General features: G+C 40.1%; 1 protein-coding gene across 2 annotated transcripts; it reads right to left on the reverse strand.

Moving 5' to 3' along the window:
• Nucleotides 1-1,761: 1,761 nt before the first annotated feature.
• On the reverse strand, nucleotides 1,762-6,131 carry LOC147894131 (putative CCR4-associated factor 1 homolog 6). Of its 2 annotated transcripts, none has more exons than XM_087384457.1 (2): nucleotides 4,875-6,131; nucleotides 1,762-2,111 (listed from the first exon to the last, which is right to left on the reverse strand). In XM_087384457.1, exons 1-2 carry the CDS (start codon nucleotides 5,642-5,644, stop codon nucleotides 1,937-1,939), a joined length of 945 nt encoding a protein of 314 aa, XP_087240583.1. In that variant the 5' UTR covers nucleotides 5,645-6,131; the 3' UTR covers nucleotides 1,762-1,936. The 2 variants fall into 2 exon arrangements, with proteins under 2 accessions (XP_087240583.1, XP_087240584.1); XM_087384458.1 differs by lacking the exon at nucleotides 1,762-2,111 and adding an exon at nucleotides 2,963-3,114 and having other exon boundaries at nucleotides 4,875-6,126.
• Nucleotides 6,132-23,481: the final 17,350 nt, after the last annotated feature.

The following is a 23,481-nucleotide window of genomic DNA, read 5'->3' on the forward strand; positions in this document are numbered from 1 at the left end:
CATTCCTTATGAGGCCCTTTTGAGACCCCACTTCTCTCCTAATGGGAAGATTGCAAGGAAATCTACAAGTAGGGCCTTGTGATTTCAACATTGGTGTTCTCGATTCTCTGTGTTGCTGACAATTGATTATATGCAGTGACTAAATGGAAAATGTGTAGTAGAATTCGGTGCAATATGTCTCAAATGCAACATACGAAAATTAGTACTCACATTTATGAAAGAAGGCATACATGCTAATTTCTTTAGTAGACCTTGATGATTATGGGAGAGAATAATTGGTAAATGGTGCTAAACATTATCAATATAAGTATCAAGACTCTCAATTTGCATATGGGCTCTCAATTGTTGGTTGGATGTTCATACTTGTTCACCACAATAGTGATATGGGAAGTTATACAAATAATATTTTATTTGTATTATAGGAATGGCCTCTGTCAAAGACAATAGAGTTTGGTATCATGCAAATATGTGAACTAGCCATTCTTATTTGTCATTCACCTCACAAGTACAAGAGAGAATTTTTCCTACATGGACATTCTAGCATGTGCAATTTAGATTCAAAGTGAAAACTTATGAAGCTCTTCTAATTGTGTGGTCACTTGATTATAGGAGCAAGTTTTTGTACTAATAGAGGGGACATTTAAGATGGGATCAATCTTGTTACTTGTACATTTTAAATGCTCTTAATTCCTTTCTCAAGTAATATTTAGGTGTGCCATGTGAACAAGAAAGAAAACCTTTTGAGAAGAATTGGACATTAATAAGCAACAAGTTGTAATTATGATTGCAAGTTATTGAGGTCTTGTGTCCAACAACCACATGGACATTAGCTCTAAAATGAATAACTCTAAAATGATGTAAAGAGTATGAATAACTAATGTAAAGCTGCATTTGGGTGATTTTATGTTTATTAAGAAACAAGTAGTTTTTTTTTTTGTATGAAACCAAGAGTCCAAACATCCCTTGAGATGGCATACAAATCTGGTGGTTATATATCAATGATTCAAATAGCTTTCTTTGGGAGCTACATTGAAATTGTGGTGGGTTTCTTTTCCATTTAATTGGTGTAGGGATGCATTACAGTGACTTTTAAGAGCGATTAGATGTTGATGTGTTCTTTTGGGTAGGAATAAATGAGTTTTGAGCTATGTTATAAACACTCGCACACAATGGACCTACAATGTACAACTAGCATTGTTTGGATGCAATATATACAAATCACATGTGGATGGCATTGACCTCATCCACATGTGGATGACATGTGGATTGATCTCCTCACCCATCTCTATACAACTGAACACACACACGCTAACATGTATCTAGATGAATCCAAGAACATGCCCAAACTCATTCTCTAAAAACAACACATGGTGCAATTTCAATCTCATGATAGTCACTCATAAGGTTGAAAACCATGAACTCCATCACGCATTAGCATCCCAATTGACGTCATCAACGCCCAACACACACACTAACATGTGGATACCAATATGTTACATGAGACCTTAATATAGATTATTCTAACACTTCCCCTTCAATTGGAAACTTCCATGTTAGGGTACTGAGGTTCTATACCTTCTCAAGGCAATGCTTTGGAAAATAGGTCTTCTAACTGATATTCAGAGAAACAGTGGACAGGTCAATTTTCTCTCCTTTACCTTCTCAAGGCAATGCTTTGGAAAATAGGTCTTCTAACTGATATTCAGAGAAACAGTGGACAGGTCAATTTTCTCTCCTTTTTAGGCCGATATTTAATAAAATGATAAATGTTGATGGGCTTCATCTGGATTCTTTGCTAACATTGAGTCTGCTCATGTTATCACAAAAGATTGTAGTGTCTTTCCCTTGGACTAACTTAGGATTATACAAAACTGTGCGACATTGACAGGGCGATTTATAGCCTAGTGTCACTTTCTCTTTGCAAGCTCCCAGCCAACTATAACAGCAGGTAAATAAGACTGTGCATAGGAGTCATCAACCTTGCATGTCTGGCTGCAGATATGCCACCAAAATTAAGACACTCAAAGATTGCAGCAGTCATACATTGTGCCCATTCTACCTGACTTGCAGTAAGGCTCAATTCAGCAGTCAAATTCAGCGATCTCCGTAGTCTGCAAAGATTGCAGCATAAACTAGCTTGGCACAGCTTCCTCACCAAGATTCAATGTAATGCCTCGTCACAATCAGCAGCCAAATCTTAAAAGTCACGAAGAAAATTGAAGAAAAAAAGACAAAACATGATATGATAAGAGAGAGAGAGAGAGAGAGAGAGAGAGAGAGAGAGAGAGAGAGCTAAAAATAATAAAAGGTAACCACTCTACTCGTATACTCTCGTCAATAAAAAGAGAGAGAGAGAGAGAGAGAGAGAGTATATTGTGTCGAGCATTTACTACAGCAAAGGCAACACCACCAAAGACAAGAGGTACAAAAACTTTACATTTGAAAGCAGTACACAACCTAAGACCTGATTGACATCCAAAACACTAAAAACCTGGAGACTAGTAAAAAAAGTGGCTCTGAAGCTCCCACTTTGATTTTTTTTGTGTCTGATAGTCCTAACATGCAAAAATTTGATCATGCAATGACAAATATGAGGAACTGAGTGGCCTTTCGTCATTGCGTTCTTATATTACGACCCTTTCACAAAAATATAAATGATGACATTGCTAAATTCAACGATGAAAACCCTCTTACTTGTACAAAGACAACAGAAATGATAACATTGAGACATAATCACTCCATCTTTAGCCAATGATTGAGTTGATTTGCTGCATGGGAAGACCAATGCATTGTTGGAATTGAGTCCCACGGTATTATGAACACATTATCACATCTAGAAGAACGTTCAGTCAAACATATATCTTTGGCACCTTGACTTAGATTTCAGCCAATGCTACTACCTTTTATCATAGCTATCACTTAAAACGCTCTTAGCCACGACTTTCTTCCAGATTAAATTTAATACAAGTGAGGTTTCAAGCAAGATTTGTGTACATTTATTTCTCTTCTACATCCCAAGAAGAATCAGGAAAACTTCCACCTTAAGTCTACAAGGACATCACCAAGAAACAACTCAGTTACTTTGAACATCTGTTTGAGAAGCCTTCGACCCAGCTGCGATAAAGATTTACAGATGTCTGAATCTTCAAAGCCACACACAGATGATATACAAATGGATCGTAAAGAAGACTCCGGTATTAAATCACTTCTCAATGTATAAAACAAAAGGGATCAATATTCAAATTTCTTGCAAGAGAAGGCAAACTCAGTCATAACATTTGTTTACATAAGAAATTGCAAACTGCTGCTGAAATTGAGATGCATTGTCAGGGAGAGACAAATATTCGAGCTGCAGACGGAGGAAATTGTCTATTCCTTTTAAGCAAGCTAGACTCAGAACAAAAACTCGTAACTGTTGATTTCCAATGCAATAATAAACCTTGGACTCCTAACGAGTTTTCTATTTTCAAGAGCAAACTTTCAAGCACCTGTCTATAGCTTTCAGTAGGCGAAAAAGCTATGGAGAACAAAGCGAGATCTTGATCTTATGCCTTTAGAAAGTCTCCAAATTGCTGCATAGGTCTTTTTGGAAAGAATTTAAAAAATGCATTGAAGGTCGTACGCTCGTAAGTAGCTCATTATTCACTCTCCTCTTTACACGCTTCCCACTTGCCTCCACCACGCTCTCCTCCTCCTTCAAACCCTTTCACAATGATCTTTTCACAACATCTCATGGCCCACTGGAAAGACCCTACTATACATGAAATTTTTAAGTTATCCCTGACCTAAGCTTAATTGGGCTATCTCCGATATATATTTCACCTAAGAAGTAAAAATTAACGCCTTTTCAATTAGGTTTCACCTTGGGTCAAGTTGTACGTATGGGAATAATCTGTTGAGACTAAGGGCCTGGAGAATAGGTAGATGGGAAGTATAGATCCGCAAACTAATGGAGGAATTAGGTGAGAGCCATTTATAGGGGTATGCAACACAAGAGCCCAAAAAACAAGAAACCAGTTTCCATCTTTGTTCCTGGCTCTACTTCAAGGCCAGTGCTATACCTGTCTGAGGCTGTATGTGAAAGACAGTAATAGGAAACCAACTAACTATAAGGTCTTGTAATGATGGCAAACAGTGTCACCAATCAATTCCCATGATCACTTTTGTGCGGTTGCGCTTCAACTAGGGAAACACCATTGGAATGTCTTAGCCTGGGTGTTGGAATGTCTTGAACTAATCAATTGAGTGTCCAATCCATCAATGGAGATGCAGTCACACGTTGAGTGTTGAGCAATCACAAATTGAACACTCCTCATCCATAATAAAGTAATCCTCTATGTGGCCCACTGATGTACCCTCTGCTCAAAGAAGTATATTAAAACATTCTACACCACAAATACGTATAGACTGTCTGGCAACCAAAGAAATACTACCAAAATCAGATAATGCCACAATTCTGCAACACTCATCTTTAAACATTCATCAAGTACCCAGATCTAGCATCCCCCATAACCATGCAGTCAACGTCATCCCTATACAATTTACAAAAGGAAAACCAAAACAATATTGCCCACAGCAAATGCAATCCCTGCCATCTTGGAACGATTGTGCAGACCTAATATGCGGATGAATGCACTGGTATGCATACCAAGTTACCAACAATGAACTCCCACAATGCAGCAACACAAGGAATCCAACTAGATCAAATAACTTTAAATGTGTAAAGATAGACGTCTGTCACTGGCGGAATTTCTCCGCAGAGCAATGTACAAACAGAGAACTGGGAAAGCCATTGACTAAATCCTACATCGCCATAACATCATCAGTAAGAGTCGCCGTTGTCTATACCTAGCCCATACAGAACTCCAGCGTACCTCTCAGTGGATCCGTTGAAGAACCCATCTTTCAGTTTACGAAATGTACAAGAAGTGAGTAGGCTGTCGGACCCCGCTTGATGGCAGGAACCGAATCTCTCCACCTCCAGTGTCTCGGCTAGCCTGTTCAGACCCCCGTGCAGATTGTTGCAGAATTTCATCAGATACTTCACGTCATACAGGGTGGGAAAATACATTCTCAAAAGATGGAAGAAATCAGCCTCCAGCGACGGTAGATTCTGGCAGGTCAGTAGCTTCAGCAAGTACCCAAAATCGTAGCCACTATGAAACGTGATCCAGTGTACGCCCTCGTTCAGCACGATGCCGGACGACATGAGCAGCTCTCCGAACCTCTGCGAGTCGATGCCTCTCTCCTCGTTCTTAATGAAGTCGATACCACTGTGCCTCAGAAGCTCGATGGAGTCCTGAGCGTAAACGTCCTCTCGCAGGCTAAAATCTCGGAAATTGAACTGCCACACGCAGAATTCGTCAGTGCCACACCGAGGAAGAGCGCCATTCTCATCAGAGAAAGTCAAACCAAGCTGTATAAGCTTGAGCATGTTCACGTTGGCTCTTAAGGTTTGGTAGTGGTAGTCCGCGCTCGACTTAAACACTCCCACAGGTCTCACCACCACACCAGGGAACTCGGTATCCATAGCCAAGTAAGGGTAGTCATCAACTATCTCTCGAATCAGCTCAAATTCCTCCTCAAGATTGTCTGCCCACACCTCGCGTATTCGGAGGCCGTCTACTTTAGGCATTATCGACATCTATGCAACCTGCAAGGACCTAGCGAGCTATGGGTTTCCCAGATTAGTCTACAAAAGCCCAATCTATGCGACTCGTCTGCCCGAGAGAGATGGAGACAGCGAAATTGAGTTGCAGCCTCAGTTTTTCTGGCAACTTCAGGCTTTGGGGCGTGGGAGACAGGCAGGGATGAAAGGCGGTCCAGATCTGAAGCTTGCAGAAGCATTCCTTGTCTCGGTTCTCTGCGGGGTATGTCAGAGCTCAGGGGGGGGCTCTGGGTGTGCAAAACTCCCTAGATCTGCGAGGAAGAAGATCGAAAACGAGGACAAGAAGAGGGCGCAGAGCGAGGGAAGGAGGGAGAGACGGGGAAATCGAGAGGAAATGGAGGAAGGGGGAGACGTGCGGGAGCGGGGGATCCTAGGCGAAGACAAAACAGAGAAAGTCGGTCGGCAGCAACGAAGAAAACATCGTCGCCCTCAGCAAAATTGGCTAAAACGCATCAATCCCGAAGAGAGAGAAACTGCAAAGAGAAAAGTAGACCACCGGCCTTTCCGTTCAAGTCTAGTGAGAGAACGTTGGGAACCCTTTTTGTTGACTTGGACTTAACCCTTCTTTAGTTGAGAGTAACCACCCCTCACCAAGGTTTCCCTAGTTCATGCACCATCCATGAGACCCTCCTTTGTGTGCTCTCATTCCTCTATTGGGTACCTCCATCGCAATCCTCTACAACTCTGCTTCATCAGCCTTCCTGAGCAGCTAGCATGACACTCACTCGGGGCGGTGACACCAACCTCCCACGCTTTTGCGGCGGCGGGCACACCCTGCAGTTTGAAATTCAGCCATGGCATTCAAGCCCTATTGCAGTGACTCGGTCTTAACCCCCTTCAGTTAAGAGTACCCACCCCACACACCCCCCCCCCTCTCCACACTGCTCCCAAGGCTCTAAGTACTAGCATGGCACTAATGGGTTGTCAATGTCAGTGTTCACAGAAAACCTGTAAACTATAAACAATGAAGCTAGAACATTTTCATTTTCACCACTAAAAAATATATTCTCAAATTTGTAAAATCTATAAAATTTTAGGCTATTTAGTTTTATTTGAGCTGAAAAATCTGCAAATTCTCAAGAAGAACCTTCAAAATTTTGAAACCTCGAGTTTTAGTGATTTGTTGATTCTGTGAACACTGGTTACCATGAAAGTTTCCCTCGAGGAATTTTGCAGAGTGCTTCATCCAATAGCATGGAAGGTCAAAGTCTTTAAGCCAAGCAAAATGACACATCCTAGTAGGCCTTCAAAAAGTCTTGTTGGCCTAGCAATGCAAAGCTAGAAAAAAAACAAGTTGCAACAAATGCAATCAACGTGGGAGAGAAAGACTGCCATCAAGGCTAGGATAGTGTTGGTAGCAGGCGTGAGGAAGAACTTGGCTATCATTAAGGCTAGGATAGCGCTAGTAGTAGGCATGAGAAACGTATCGGCCTAGCACGGTTCATTCACATGGTAACATTAGCACCGTAGCCCCCAGGCCCTTTGAGATGTCCAAAGGTGTGGTTCATTATCAATGCTCGATTAATCCTTCAATAATTTTGTCTTGCATGAAATTGTCAAGTTACTCCTGTGGGCAGCAACACCTACGAGCTACTTCTTTTAATTTAATCATGAATAGTTATACCAGCACCCAACAATTTATATTAATGCTTGAATCGTAGGTATGACAAGTTGGCATCCCATGGGCAAGAACATCCACAGCCAAGGGTCTCAAGTTGAGTTAGTTGGTTAAACCCTTTAAGTTAGGTAGCTTTTTTTGCCTAAAATGTCATTTTAGAGTCCCTCTTAACCAAGGTAGGTTGGAGTCAAGGTGGCCTGCACTTTATTACATCTCTTCAATACAATCCGTAGGCTTCCTCTAGGCTACCATAAGATAAGAATTAGGGTACTCGTCATAAGGACATTTCCTAGCTTCCACACTCAAGTGCACTCAAAGGTGTACACACACATGTAGAAGCACAAAAGTGGGCACCTCATAAACTATTCACAGGCATACCTCCCAATAAGCTTTAGGTCCAATGCAATTTCATCACTATTGAGTTGAGATGAGTTAGCCTCACATGCTATTCATAGGTATCCCTCCCAATAAGATTCAAGTCCAATCAGGTTTCATCATGCTTAAGTTGGGTTAGCCTCATGTCAATGCTCTCTCTCTCTCTCTCTCTCTCTCTCTCTCTCTCTCTCTCTCTCTCTCTCTCTGTCTCTCTCTCTTCACTTTAGCATGTAGATTGTCATATGTCACAAGATGGCATCCCCTTAACAAACTGTAATTGGTGCTTTGTTCAAATTTGAACTTAGGTTAGGTTGACTCGAGCATAGTAATTCAATAAGATATGAGTTTACTTATGTGTATCAAGTTGGCTAGGTGAACCTTGCTTGGTAATGGACTTATTGGTTTCTCCGCTAAGACCCAATCCATCTTCAACTTGTATGCAACATTTCTGGAAGTTGCACGCATTCTTGATGGATGGGCAACCAAATGTATACTATCCCATGCCTACAACATGAACTTTTCTTGTTGCCCCCAGTTGGGTAACCTTTTGTTTTCAAGCCCTTTTTATTACAATCAATTTGGCATTCCTACTCTAGCTTAGCATTGCGATGTGATAGCTACTAGAAAGCTAGCAACACTTTCAAAGCAATTATAGCCCGTGCCAAAAATGGTCACTACTATCATCTCAGAGTTATTATCATTAGGCATCTCTTTAAACAATAACCCTATATCTCCATCACGATCATTCCTTTACAACTCATTTAAAGTAGAAGCTTGCTTTAATAATGAGAGTTGTTCACAAGCATCCCTTCCACTTTCGAATTCCGCTTTTGTACTAGTATACCTTCCTTATAAACAAAACATAGCTGTCATGTATAGTAACTGGACCTCATTCTTAGAAAATGCATTTGATGCAATTGAATCAAAAAGCTTGCCCCGCTCTCCCTACCCGAAATTATGTTGCTTCTTTTCACTTTGTGTTGTTGCAATTTGCATTTCATACATACATCAATGCCTCACATGTATGTGCTTTGCCATTTGATGTTCGACACTTCCACACATGACTAAAGGCCACTATAATCATTTGAAGGTAGAGAGTTTTTTTCACAAGAAAAGCAAGAAGATACCCATATTGTTTCACATACATTGTATCTCGTTTTCTTGTATCAATATTTTGCGGGGGTCTCATAGAAATCTGTAAAGTGTCCCTCTTGACGTCTTGTCAAAGAGTGACAACCTTCTTACAGTTATCCTTCCAATGCATGATAGAGTCTCCTTTTCTTCTTAGTATTTCCTTCCATGGGACCATCTCAATTTGTATAATTAGAAATTCAATGTCAAGGGATAGTTAATGTTCTTGAGCCAAACCTCTTTTTCAACTTGAATAGTGTTGGAGCAAATGTATTTTGGTCAAAAAAGTCTTTGGTGAACAGTTATGAATCCCATTGAATAAAATTTGTAAAAAGCAATATGAAGACACTAATATTGAACATTTGCAAGTTGGTGTTAAATTACATGGCGCAGCAAAATAGAAACTGAACAAAGAATAGAGAGTACACAGCAAACTGAAGACGAACGAAATTTTCCTTCAATACTGATGTAGTACAGATGATGGCTCCGTCCACCCGTGCACTCCCACAGTGGAGCTTAGATGGCGATCTAGACAGATACTAGGTGAAGAGCTACTAGCTGGAAGCTCTCTGCTGGAAGATTTGATCTGGTACAATGGACTGGGAAGGTTGCCTTTTTATAGCTATGAGGGCGGTAGTCGAATCAATGTAGTCAGTGCAGCCAACCAGTCAACCTAGTCGGTGGAGCTGACCAGTCAACCTAGTCGGTGGAACCGACTAGTCGTCCTTGGAATATTTAGGGAATATTTCCTATACCGTCGCCTCAGGAGCTCTCGCCCCCGAACCATATCAATTTCTTTGTATGCACCCTACTTGAGATATCAAGGATCACATATAATATTTTAAAAATACATATATACTGTAAATGCCTTGCAAAAAAAAACTTATTTTGATATATACATAATTTGGTATTTTGATACCAGAAATGAGCTCAGAATGCCCAAAAACCCAAGCAACGATTATAAGCAAATACCTTTTGACCATATTTTGAAATCCCAACTGAGAAAAAGTGCACCTACAAGGGCCTGCTAGAGTCTGCATCACACGAGCAAGCCCGTGTAGGTGCACTTTTTCCCATATAGGATTTCAAAGTATGGTCAAAAGGTACCTATGTTTATAGTCATTGTTGTGGTTTTGGACCTTTTGAGCTCATTTCCAATGTCAAAAAGGTTAAATTGTGCATCTATAAATATCTTTTATTTTTTTAAAAGAAATTAGAGCTTCCAAAGGATTTTTCCAATGATTACTATATATTTGTTTATTTTTGTAATAGTTTTTCATTGAAATATTGAAGGATTCATTAAAGGCATCAAGGTCACTAAAGACATCATTGCATTAAGAGAGCTAGTGCATAGCCTTCATTACCATATAGATTGATGATATAATTGTGATCATATTGCATTAAGCGTGTGAGAAATGCTCATTAAAGACAAAAATTAATACTGTAATAAGGATTTATTAGTCCTTGTTTGTAAATACAATATACACTACTTAGGAGTGTTATTAATGATCATGGTATGCTAAGATTTATGTTTTAAAAGGGATTTGTCTTTAAACATAGCTAAGAAGACGAAAGTTACAGAATCACAAGAGAAAGTTGAGAGCAAGAGAAAAGGAAGGATAGTGAAGACACAAATATGGATGATGAACAAGACATTGAAGTGTAGAGGATTGTGCAATGTCTCAGCTGCTCTCTTTAGTATGCATAGGTGCGATGGGTCATGTTGAAGTTGGCACCAAAATTAAGTCACTCATAGTTATAGTGTCAAGATTTGTGAACCCCACGTTGAGCCCATAATCTAACATACTTAAATCACCATTAAGCCTTGATGTATGTTGAACAATTTGACGTGGCTGCATGGATGACCAAGATGTAGAGACCAAGTAACTATGCACTTTGTATGGTTTTACATTGCTGCCGTTGAAGACTTTATAACTTGGCCTTGAAAATCTACTAATTGGATTGTCCCATATTGTCAAAAACCTAGATGAATTTATATGGCCCATTCCATCCAAGTTTGAAATTAGTTTTAATGGGATCAACCTTGGCATTGTACAATAGGACAAGCATTCCCTTTTTTAGATGTTTTAGTATGGTGTCTGTCATGCCAAGATTTTCTTGAATGTTGAATCACTTGTTGAGACCAAGAGGCCCAAAGACGAAGCTCATCTAGCTCAATGAGCTTGTGTAGCTATTTTTGTATAGCCTCTTGCTTACCAAGATGATGTTTAGTAGCAACCCATAAACTTGGTACCAAAAATTCTAATGGAACCACTACTTCCAAAACAAATGGCATGCAAAAAGCAGTAAGATTTTTCGTAACCTTGTAAGTTGTGTGATAAGCCATAATGTTGCATGGAGTTTGTCATCCCAATCATGTTTGTTCATGCTTGCTATTTTTTGTGATGATCCATTTGATAGTCTTGTTAGAAGATTCGGCTTGGCCATTGCACTGAGGATAATATGTAGTTGTAACCTGTTGCATCACCATGAACTCCTTGGTTAGTGATTCAAAAACTTCATTCATAAATTTGGTTCCTTGGTCCCTAACAAAGTCCATTAGGCAGCCATTTACAGCATCTAATATTTTCAAATAAGAATTTGGTAGTACCGCAAGCTGAGTTATCATAGGAAGCCTTGGTTACAACCCCCACTTGATGGGATAATCTGTAGCTGCTAAGACATACTAATGCTGCATATATTGTGCTACTTTGAATGGACCTACAAAATCTAATGCCCATCTCTGGAATGCTTCCCATGGGAGACTTTCCTATAGTGGCATACTTGAAGGAGTATCCAATCTATTCTTTGGCACACATCACACTAGGTGCATTGAGCATAAACATCCTTAATCAATGTTTCCCACCCTTACTTGGCTTGTAAAGCCTTTTGGGTTGTGATGTCACCACCAAAGCAATCACCGATAGGCCCAATATGCGCCTCAGAGAGAATGATTTCTTGCTCATGTGGCATGACCTCTCTACATATATTACCATATGCTCCTTGGCAATATAGTTGGGCTTTGATTAGAGTGTACTTCACTTGTTGTTGAGCATGTGCTCCAAAAACATACCTTGAGAAATATATTGCATGAGGTCATCATCAGAGAATCCAACAATGAATAGATGTGCATCTAGAAACTTAGTATATAATTCCTCTTGTACATCCAAGAGACATCCAAGAGGCAGGAAAACAAAAGAAAAAAACAAGCTGCTATGGCATGATATTTTCCTAGTTTATGAATGATTTTGAAATAAACTCCTACAATAAAAGCATCCATATAACCAAGCATCCATGAATGACTTTTGTATTAATGAGATGCAACACTGCTTGGTGGTCTAGATAAAAAATGAATTCATTCCCAAGAAAATATTGGTGAATCTTCTGTAGCTATACACCATCCCAAGTGCTTCTCATTCAGTTGTGTTGTAATTGCATTTAGCTAATGTCATCAATCTGCTTGCATAGTAAACTGGGTAATTGAGTTTACCCTCTAGTTGGTGGGCCAAGTTAATGTCAATGGCATATCCTAATGCATCAACATGAGCATGGAAAGTACTATCCCACCTTGGTTGTCATAATATAGGCAGTTTGATGGCTAGTTTCTTAAGTTCATGAAATGCATGGCCCACTAAAACTTGGTGTCTTTCTTGGTTAGCTCATATAAAGGACCTACAATCTTGGCAAAATGTTTAATAAATTGCCATTGAAAACTTATAAAACCAACAAAGAATCTCGCCTGTGTAAGATTATTGGGTTCAGGAATCTTTTCAATGACTTTCATTTTCCCTGGCTCCATGTGAATGCCTTCCTTAGAAATCACATGACCAAGTAAAACACCTACTCAGACACAAAGGACAAACTTGGTCGGGTTCAATGATATGCCTGCTTGCCTACACCTATCAAAAAATTTACCCAAGTATCCAAGATGTAAAGATTGTAGGGAGTACACATAGAAGTCATCTACTAGATGGTGATGAACTTGGTTAAGTAATCTCAAAAAGTGTCACAACCATGAATCTTTGAAAGGTTGATGGTGCATCCCGCAAACCAAAAAAAATGACCTTAGTATCATATACACCCATTCTATTGTGAACAATGTCTTGGACTAATGTTTAGGAGCAATAAGTATCTGATTATGACCACCCATTGTATCCATCCATGAATGAGTACGTTTGATGACCAAATACGTGGTCTAGAATTCCATTTGTGAATGAAATAGGGAATGGATCTAGACCATTTAAGAATTTAGCTTCTTGCAGTCAATACGGCGGACTCGGAGTTTACCACTCTTTTTCGGTACTACCACAGTGGGGAAAAACCAGTCATGCATAAATGAAAATTTCTTGGACGAATTTATCAAGATTATCCTTGACTTGCTTGGCATAATTTGGATTCATGCAATACTGCTATTGTCTAATTGGATTGGTAAATGGGACCAAAGGGATTTGGTGTTGACACACCTCTAGAGGTACCCCGTAAATCTATGTAGTTCCAAGAAGAAACATCCTTGTATTGTAGAGGCACTTCTTTGATCGCTTGGAGCTTATCAATGAGTAGGTATACACTAACAACAATAGTATGTGGATCTTCCTCCGTTCCAAAGTTTAATTCTTGTGTTGGTCCTGGGATCAATTGCTCAAAACCCAACCTAGTAGTTGTCTCTACCAATTCAGATTCACCACGTATATCTTTGGTCAATTTCACCAAAAGGTAAGATTTGTAATTCCATAAGATGGGTTTCCACATCTTTTGGGGATTTGTCTTTGACTTCTAAGACTTTTGGTTGAAACTACTTGGTACCTTGCTGGGATTAGTGGGAATTTGTACTTTAGTGTCTCCCATCATAATAGTCATCATATATGATCCCCAATCATGTATAACTTTGGAGCTTTTGAGCCAAGGGCGATCCAATAAAATAGGATAGGCATTTTCTTCCATAGAAAAAACCAACAGATTAATGTATAATGATTTCCACCAGTGATAATAACAACATCTTATTTGCATAGCTTTGGGTTTGATGGGGTGTTGATCTTCCATTCATATCTGGAACAGGGATGGCTTAATGTGTTTGAACCTGAGCCATTGAGCTATAGCTTCTAAAATAATGTTGCTCTTGACCCACCATTTATGATCATTGTAGAAACATTCTTCTTCCTTATCTTCATTGTGATAACTAGTACTTCATCATCTACCATCAGGGGGTCAATGATTGGGATCACTAGGGAATTAACAGTCTTGGCCAACTTTGGATCTGTTGTAAGAATAACTCCCTACAATATGGAGTAACCTTCAGTAGTTTTGCGACTATCGGATTGACTTTCATATTATTCAAGATTTCCCAAGCTTTACTCAATTCTGATGCAGAAGACTCGGCTATTCCGGGTTCTCCCTAGGCTTCATTAGTAGAGGCTTGAACTGGCTCATTTAGGTGTGGAGTTTTACTTGGCTTAGCTGGCTAGTCTATAGCTTTCAACTGCTTGATCAAATTGGATGCCAACTTCTTCTGCGATTTCCATTCTAGATCTCTTTTTGATGAATGACCTTCTTCTATATTGATGATAGGTCATTTCGACCAAGTAATGACATTGGCACTTACCGAGTCAGCTACCTCAGTGATTATGGCTCAGCATCCATGATCTACTTCCCAACACTCTACGTTGTCATCTAGCATTCTAAGATGTTCGAGCCATAATGGGCACTAAGCCTTGGTGTGATTTCCATCACAAAAGAAACATAATTGTCCCTTTGCCTTTGTTGGTGTTCTTCCCCTTGTTACTTTTCTTGGGCCTTAGTGGTTTCCCATCTTTAGGCTTAGTAACGGTCGTGACACTTGGTTCGCATCTATAGTCCACTTCTTAGCATACCAATAGTCAAACTTGTATGATTGTACTTGGTGCAGGCTTTGCAGTGTTTTGTATTGCATATTCATCTTTTGTACATCCTTTCTTGGAGCATTTGTTACACCATTTCTCATTCAAACTAGGTTTCTCTCATAAACCCATTTCCTTCAAAGATTTTTTGAGGATAGACTTTAATTTTTCTTGCTATGGTGATGCAATCTCACCATCTCTTGAACTTTTTCTCGCTCTTGACCTTAGACTTGGTTCCACCACTCTTTTCCAAGGCTACTACTTAGTTCAATAGGTCTTCATAAGTTTTTTATGTCCACTTAAGTGCAGCTCCAGAAAAAAAAAGCATGCAATGATTTATCATCCGAGGTGTGTACTAAGCTGATTGATGAGAGCCCACATCCTAAAAGAAAAATCTTGGATTGACCACCTTACTTTTATTTAAGGTTGCTTAGCTTGGCGTGCCTCATTGATTTCTTGTTTAAAACACTTTAGAAAGGCTAGGCTTGAGTCATGTGCAACCAATATCTGAAATGCCCAATTGGAAATTGATCCTGAGTACTTTTCAATAGGGTGCAAGGGAAGTAATTCATATACAGTTCCTTTTTGGTGTTGGCGTCGTTGCTGTGATAGACCCAAAGGGAACTTTGCAAATGATTGTATTGTTCTTTGTCATCATCAATTCCTTTGAAATCTTGAAATTTCATGTTGATTGGTGTAGCCATTTTTGGCTTCGTGGTGGCTACCAACTCTGGTTCCACTGGGTGTTCGTCATCATGAAAAAGTCATTTGTGAGTCCTACCATGCCGACAAACATGATTGTGTTCATGTTCATGGTGTCATCCTAGAATGGGTGGCTCTTGAGGTGTGAACGCATCCATGGGTTAGCTACATTGAACTCCCACAAATGCTTGGTATTTCTCCCAATCTACTTCCAACGATTCTTGTTTTGTTGGGTCTCACGTATGTGATGGCATGGGACTAGATACCAGGTACCTTGGAAATGGAGTAGAAATGCTTGATGCTCGATGCTCTTTTAGTACTACTCTCAGGTGTGTACCTTGGCTTGCTTCTTTGTCTGAACCTCATCCCTGATTGTGGATCCATTCATACTCCACCTTTGTCTCATGGGTAGGTCTTCTTTGTTCTCAATTTGAAGCACAGCTTGCTTTCGTTCCGAACATATGTCCTTCCTATCAAGATCCATACACATGGATCGGGTCTTGGGACTTGTTCATGATCTTCTTTAGGAATGAGACTCTCTGTAGAAAACTGGTCAAAAACCTAAAGGTTGCATCACGATGAAAAATTTTGAGTCGATATGGATGCCTTCATGGAATCTGTTCACTCTCGATCTTAGTGTACTAGTCAGAGGCCAATACTCTCTATCTGTGGCTAGGTCTTCTTCTACCTCAAGCTCTTCTATATAGGTTACTCTCTACTGCATCCTCATGATTCTCATGATTGTCCATCTCCAGCTCAGAATTCATTGCAATTCTTTGGACTTGTTCATGCCAATGTCTTTGTCCTCATCAAAATTGCTCCTCTCTCCTGGCCACATGTCTTTGTCTTTGCTCCAAGCATGTATTAGCAGACATCCCATAATCCTTGGATGATATGTGAGGCTTCCTGAGAACACTCAAAGGTCTCCTTCTACAAGGTGGCTCTACTAATAATCACCTTCCTATTTCCCACCTGAGAACCTTTCCAGACTGCTAACTCCTATTGGACCATCTATTTGGCAACCCGATGTTCAAAGTCTCACCACTTGGTCGCTCATTAGGGTAACCAGGGTGTCTAGGTTCTTGTTGTTTGGGTCGAGTCCCATTGTCGAGGGGTCAATAGAAGCAAATCCTACCATCACTTAAGCATAGGCACATTGGGACAAGAAAGACAAGTATACATATCATTTGATCAAGCAAAATTCTTTAGTTGTCATGCTTGGACAATTGAACATAATCACAACATCAAAAGAAGTATGGGATATATTCTCAACTCTTTATGAGTCCAAGAATACTTCCAGATTTCTAACACTTCAAAACCATATCAATCAGAGTTTTCACACAACAACAATGAATTTAGTCATGCTTATGTACTCATAATTAAGGATTACAATAATCAACTTGTAGCAGGAGGAGAGACTACATGAAGCCCACATAGATGTTCAAGTCAATACTCAATGGGCTAGGAGAGGAATATGAGAATCTAGTCCAAAGTATTGCCATTCAAAGGTAAGTTTCAACATTTGAAGAGAAACTGTCAGTGTTGCTTGGTAAGGAACTCGAGGCTGAGGCCATTCAAGCAAGCAAGGTTAATCTAATGAGCAAGCATTAATAGCCTCAAATAGAAGTAGATGCAAAGGCATAGGAAGAGCATCTTAGAGAAGTGGACATCAGCATCAAAATCAACTTCAACAATAGCATCCACAACAGCATCAACATCAACATCAACATCCAAGAGGAAATCATGCCAATAGAGGGAGATGTCACAAGGAACTTGAGGGAATGCATCCAGCAACATGTTAGACATTCAGTGCAACTATTGTCACAAGTTTGGTCATTATGCACAAAATTGCCACAAGAAGTAATATGAATAAGGAGGTCAATCTAGTAGCAATAGAGGAAATTTCCATGGAAGAGGAAATCATCATGGTGGACATCAAAGTCACGGTCTTATGCCAATGAGCCCAACATAATATATCTTGTGAGTGAGGACATCTACAAGACTGATACCATGTATCTTGACATTGATTGTCATTCCAAGTGCGAATGTAGTCACTAAGTTGATCCTGCCTGTCAAGATCCTTGGTACATTTTATGGTGGTGCATCATGTCACATGACAAAGAATCAAGGATGGTTTACAGAGATGAAAATGTTGTTAGGACCCAATAATATTATCTACATTATAGATAACACACCAAATCCAATTCAAGGGAAAGGCATAGTCCCTATGAACAATTTTACTAGTACGAAAGGATTGGTGAAAGATTTACTTTATGTTCCAAAGCTCGACAAGAACCTTTTGTTAGTTGAACAAATGATGGAACATAACTATAGAGTTAGCTTTGATGGAGACGAATGCACAGTTAGAGATAAATCCAAAGGATATCAATTGGGAAAAGCAATCAAAGAAGGATGCTTATTCAAGATGCCAGCCTTAGTACCAAACTTCCATGCCATGTCAAGTCAACATCAATAGATGCCAATTTCTACAATATGGCACAAAAGATATGGTCATGTTAACTTCAAAAGTTTGATCCAATTGAGAAATGGGAATATGGTTCTTGGCATTCCTAAGCTATACAAGTAGTGAGTCGATGGACTACGAGAGTCCCCAAAGTGTGACCGTCATCACCTCTGCATCATCATGCATCACTAATATGGTCAAGATTACACATGATACCGATGTCATGGACATGATGATGGTTTAGGACACAACAGAAGTTGTCACCAAGCTTGACACGAAAGAGTAGGATTCTTTCTCTCCACTATCACAGACTTAAATCAGGTACCAGAGTGCTAACTTTAGCTACACTCACAACTGTCAAATTGACCACACAAGTAGGCTTTGAAGTCACCACTATTGTCGACTCAAAAGTTACTATCATCACGAGACTATTATTCCCATAAAGTGCTCTAAGAAATAGATGTAGTAGTCTCATTGGTGTAGAGCTTGCAGATCTTGGTGGTGGTGTTCCTATAGTAGTCAGCCTCTGACCCTTCCACCTTTTCTTCTTGTGTCCACCTCAAGATCCATTGTCTACTCTCTCTCGAGGTACATTCAATAGTAGAACTAGGACTTGGGCTTCTACTCAAAGTGGACCTTGAGGTGAGTTTGAAAGATGGAAGACAAGTCTCAATACTTGTCCCACTTTTGAGTTCAACGGTTGAACCCTTGACACAGCTGTGGCCACCCATTGAGATTCTACATCTAGCCATTCCTTAATCACCCATGCCCAAGAAACGATCACTGCTCCGCCATGGCAATCAGTCTCGAGGTTCAAATAGAGATAGTATTTGCCTTGGATTGTAGAAAAAAATGCCTCTAGCACCCAATGGTAACACTCCTTGAATATTAAATTGGCACAATTGCTCAGCTTGTATTCACTATTGATACACCTATGAAGCTCAGCTTCCATGGCTACCATGATAATGCTGCTTGTGATGAACTTCCCCATTCATTGGCAAAAACAATCTTTCATAGATCAACTCCCATGTCAAACTCCACTGGCCTCCAAGGAATGTGACATGATCCCCCTTGGTGAGCTGCTAGGTAGCAAAGATGGATCGATAGAGGATGGACTAACACCCAAATCCACTCGATGTTGCTATAGCTCCTAATATGCAATTGGTGGAGCCATGTATTAACTTCAACATTAGAAAAAGAAGGTAACTGATTTATAGAATGGCACTGCACATGTACATCACCATGCCAATAGACAAAGAACAATGGGTTTCAAAAAGCAAGAGCAAAAGAGTGATGAAGGAAGCTCAATTAAAGAAGGCTTGCTGATTGTGAAAAACAAAATACCTCGGAGTGAAGCATACCAACTAACAATTGAGGGTGCTTACATGGCGACATCGATAAGACAAGAGGAGTACCCACCATCAAAGCTCCAATCATACTTTGAACACACATTCCATTGAAAACGAGGAGCTGCCCCAATTTGAACATATGAAATGAGGACGTGTTTCTTAACTTAGAATGGCCATTGAAGTGATAGCTTCCATGCCAAATGCCAACTTGAATGGAGTCAATCCTACAGCCACTTTAAACGATGTATGGTATGCCCACAATGCAGCTAGTAACTTTTCATCCTAGTCAGTGCGATGCACATTCACTAGTAGGTCCGTGATCCTTTTAAAGTGGGTCAATTCAACCAACCCATTATCCTATAGATAATAGGAAGATGAATTCTTTTCCACCCCGATGTCATTCGCTTGATCACCTTGTTGACAAATTGCTTACCTTGATTACTAACCAAATCATTGAATAGCCAAACCTATAGGACACATCTTTGTACAAGCACTTGGCTGTCGAGTTGGCAATATTGTCCTGCAGTGCCCATGCCTTCACCCATTTTGTATAGCAATCCATTGCAGCTAGGACACACCAAATTTGGGAACGCATTGTTGTTGGCTTGAAAGGATGCATGCAGTCCATTCCCCACTTCGAAAAAGGCTCCAAAAGTAACACTGGCGCATCTTTTCACAAAATGTCTCACATCCGTGTGCAAGGTTGGCCACCATAAACCAGCTTGCAACCCTCTTGCAACACCATCTTTGCCATGACTTCTCCCACAAAATGTTCACCCACAACTCCGATAATGTGCCTTGATTAAGACTTCATCTTGTTCATGTGCAATGACACACCTGTAGCAAGACATCTTCAAGATTCTACTGATACAACTAACCCATCACCACTTTATACTACGGCTCCAGAGAGACAATCTCTTATGTTGGTTGCAATTCATGTACTTTGGCATGGTACCTACAGTCAAAAAAGAAAGCATTTCATCGTACCATGACCAAGGTGCCCTTGAGCTCTCTAGCTTAGTGACAATTAGACGTGGTAGGTGTATTAGTCATACAAATCACACACAACATTCTCATTCAGAGCACATTATGTAGCTGAGTGACCCAGATTGCTATAGCTCACACACCAAATTTCCATTTGCACCTTGCTAGGAGAGGTCTCTCTAGATGCCGCTGAGCTAACCTTTCCGCCCTTCGAGGATTTCTTGGTCTTCCTCTCCTCTTCAACATCCGACTCCTCAAAGTGTCTTCATCAAAACCCTCGTTAGAACTATAGTCTTGTGGCTCCAAATCATTTTCAATCTGCTTCTTACTCTTAGATTGCCGCTTCTTCCATTTGCCTTTGGATGCTTTGCGGTTCTTTGCCACCCGATCCTACAATGACTCTCTTGCATGAGTCACCTGCTTAATCACATCCACAAGTGTTGTCACACATGATCCACAACTGCCAAGGCTGTCTGCAAATCCCATGAAAGACCTAAAATGAAATACTCATTGAGCACTTCCACTACTGGCCTGTTGGTTGGTCAGAACCCTCTGCAAGACTTGGCGAAACTGCATTGCATAATCCTTGACATCCTGATCACCCTGCTTCAAAATTCGCAATCCCTCTAGAGTTTGTGGAATCATCTTTTCCTTGCAAAACTTCCCCAAGAGTGCAGCTAGGATCATATGTCTGAAATGATCCACAACATACTCTACCAGCGACCTTGCCACATCACCATGCAAAGTTGACTCGAAAGCAACCTCCTTTAGAGCCGAGTACACCACACCAAAAACATTCAACAAGTAGACCTTGTCAAACTATTGTACATGTGCATCTGGGTCTTCCTTTGACTTCCCCATGAACTTCATGTATTTCATATGAGTTGGAGCTATTGCCATCGAATTGCCACCACCAATCAGTATAGTCAGATTCCTTGAGACCCACATCGAAGAAGGAGGGGTAGTAGCACTCACTGATGATGATGCAGTTACCACTTGATGAATAGTCACAAGAACCCACGCAAGAGGGCAAGAACTTGACCGCCGATGGAAACTGGGTAGGGTGACCTCACTCTACTTTGTAGAGTCAAACGTTGCATCATGGGAATCAAAATCCTTTGCTCATTCGCATTATCTAGCATAGAGCATTGATGTTGTCACGGTTGCATGTCATAGGCACTAGCGGTTCAGGAGGTCCTTGCAAATGTGTGTGCATGCATTATGACGGCTTGCTCAAGGTTGGGACCAAAAAGCATACGGATTTGCACTCGGAGACCCTAAATCAAGTGGATAGGAAATCCCATCTTAGTTTCATAGAATGATAGATAACTGAATGCCCAAAGACTCGAGGCCACATAAATACAAGGCGTCTGGTTTACAACAGTCATACTCACTACAACATTCATTCCTAACACTCGCAACCCTTAGAATCCTAGCTTGGATTCCCATGAACAAGATCATTTATGCCTCAACATGAGTTTGCAAAGTACAATACAATCAAGATGGAAGCACAAAGCCAGATTAGTAGCAAAAGGTTTTGCATAGCAATACAGTCAAGATTATGATGAGATGTTTGTGCCAATAGCAAAGATGGATTCCATTAGATTTCTGATCTCACTAGCAACACTCAACAGATGGGATGTGTACCAATTAGATGTCAAAACGTTTTTCTCAATGAATACGTAGATGAGGAAGTCTACATGCAACAATCAGTAAGGTATGTTGAACAGGGAAAGAGAATCGAGTTTGCCATCCTTCATGAGCTAACAAAGATATGTGGATAGTCTCCTAAAGAAGTAGTATCATATGGCGGATTGCAAATTAAAAGGATCAAGTAAAAGAGTTCCTATAGCCACCACTTGAGCATGATTCCTCTTCAGACATTCAAGTACCTTGTAAGCATGCCCTTGATTGCAACGAAGCCATGATCAAAGCAAGATTCAATGCCCTTGATTATGGGTGGGGACATGTGTGCTGCTATGGTTACATGGAGTAACATTCAAGTTTGAGGATGTACTCATTGGGTAAAATCCTCCACATTCAGCCCATGTGACCTAATTTTTGTTCACATTGATAGAATCTTGGTCATTATGTAAAGATTATTAGATATCCTCCCCTTGTCCTATGGATGGTCTAGTGCATACATTAAATTCCTTAAATATGAACACATATCATTGGGGGTGAATATCCCTATTCATCCTTATGGAAAAAGGAGACTAAAAAAGAAAACAAAAGAAAAGGTGGACAATAAATGTCCTTGGACTTTTGAATATGTTTTGGATAGTGGATTGTGAACCCATTCGTGACCCCATTACACTTGCAATAATGTAATCATTGGCTTTGTGGAGGGTTCAATTTATAGGTGTAAAATAGAGTAACATAAGCACCATGTGGAGGATGTTCCATGTTATTACGAACCTAATTCCAAGCAAAAGTGCCCTGCACTATGCATGGACATTTTGATCTTCCTTTACTAGTCATGTGGACATCAACTTCAAAACATCGCTAGTGTGGGCCAATGTGGAATTACATATAGATTGTGTCTAGGACAACCATGGCATTGAACTCATAGTGGTACGTGTGATAGGGAGGGGGAAACAAGGGATATCAACTAAGGGTCCACTACCCTAGAGGTAGTTATAGTGAGAGCATTTTAAGTTTTGTTAAGGTCCTCACTAAGGACTCTAGTTGTGAATGATCGTTAAGGATTTTAATAATTTTCACATGTTTTCACTAGATTGGTTATGGTTTTTGTGTACATTCTATGGATTTGATTTTTTTTTGCCCCCCAAAAGTATAGTTTACACAAATCAGGTTATGGTTTTTGTGTACATTCTATGGCTTTGACTCTTTTTTGCCCCCCAAAAGGATAGTTTACACACCAATCGGCTTGTGGCTGCACACCATGTAGAGAGATTTTATTCTGTACCTTCCTTTTATTGTGTGCAGAGAACCTTTATTTTGTACCTTCCTTTTTGCTAATGGGCAATCCTCTTCAAAACCTAGTGGCCCCTTTTTTGATAACTGTCCAAACCCCCACATAAAGCGCCCAAGTGGAAATCACAAATTAAAGTTAGTCACCCGGCATTTAGTTGTGGTTATGTATTTCTAATTACTTCCAATTGATCAACCCACCCAACAAAATAATCATGCCTACCAAATAATTCATGCCCTTTTTGCACAACTGTTCATCCATTCAAAATAACTCCAACCACCAAATGATCCAATTATAATCATTATCGACCTTCCCTTAGGCACTCTATGTAGAGAATGGCTCGTGCTCATAAAGTTTTATGGGAAATCTAAGGGTTGCTTGC

The sequence above is a fragment of the Dipteris shenzhenensis genome, chromosome 14 (assembly GCF_047967505.1).
Source record: "Dipteris shenzhenensis isolate YYH24624 ecotype China chromosome 14, Dip_SZ_1.0, whole genome shotgun sequence".
Classification (NCBI taxonomy): domain Eukaryota; kingdom Viridiplantae; phylum Streptophyta; class Polypodiopsida; order Gleicheniales; family Dipteridaceae; genus Dipteris; species Dipteris shenzhenensis.

Excerpts from the sequence above, each read along its gene's own strand:
- LOC147894131 (XM_087384457.1), bottom strand. The coding sequence starts at position 5,644 with ATGTCGATAATGCCTAAAGTAGACGGCCTCCGAATACGCGAGGTGTGG. Across the intron at positions 2,112-4,874 it reads TTCAACGGATCCACTGAGAG|ACTACGGAGATCGCTGAATT; the intron begins GTACGCTGGAGT and ends CAATCTTTGCAG.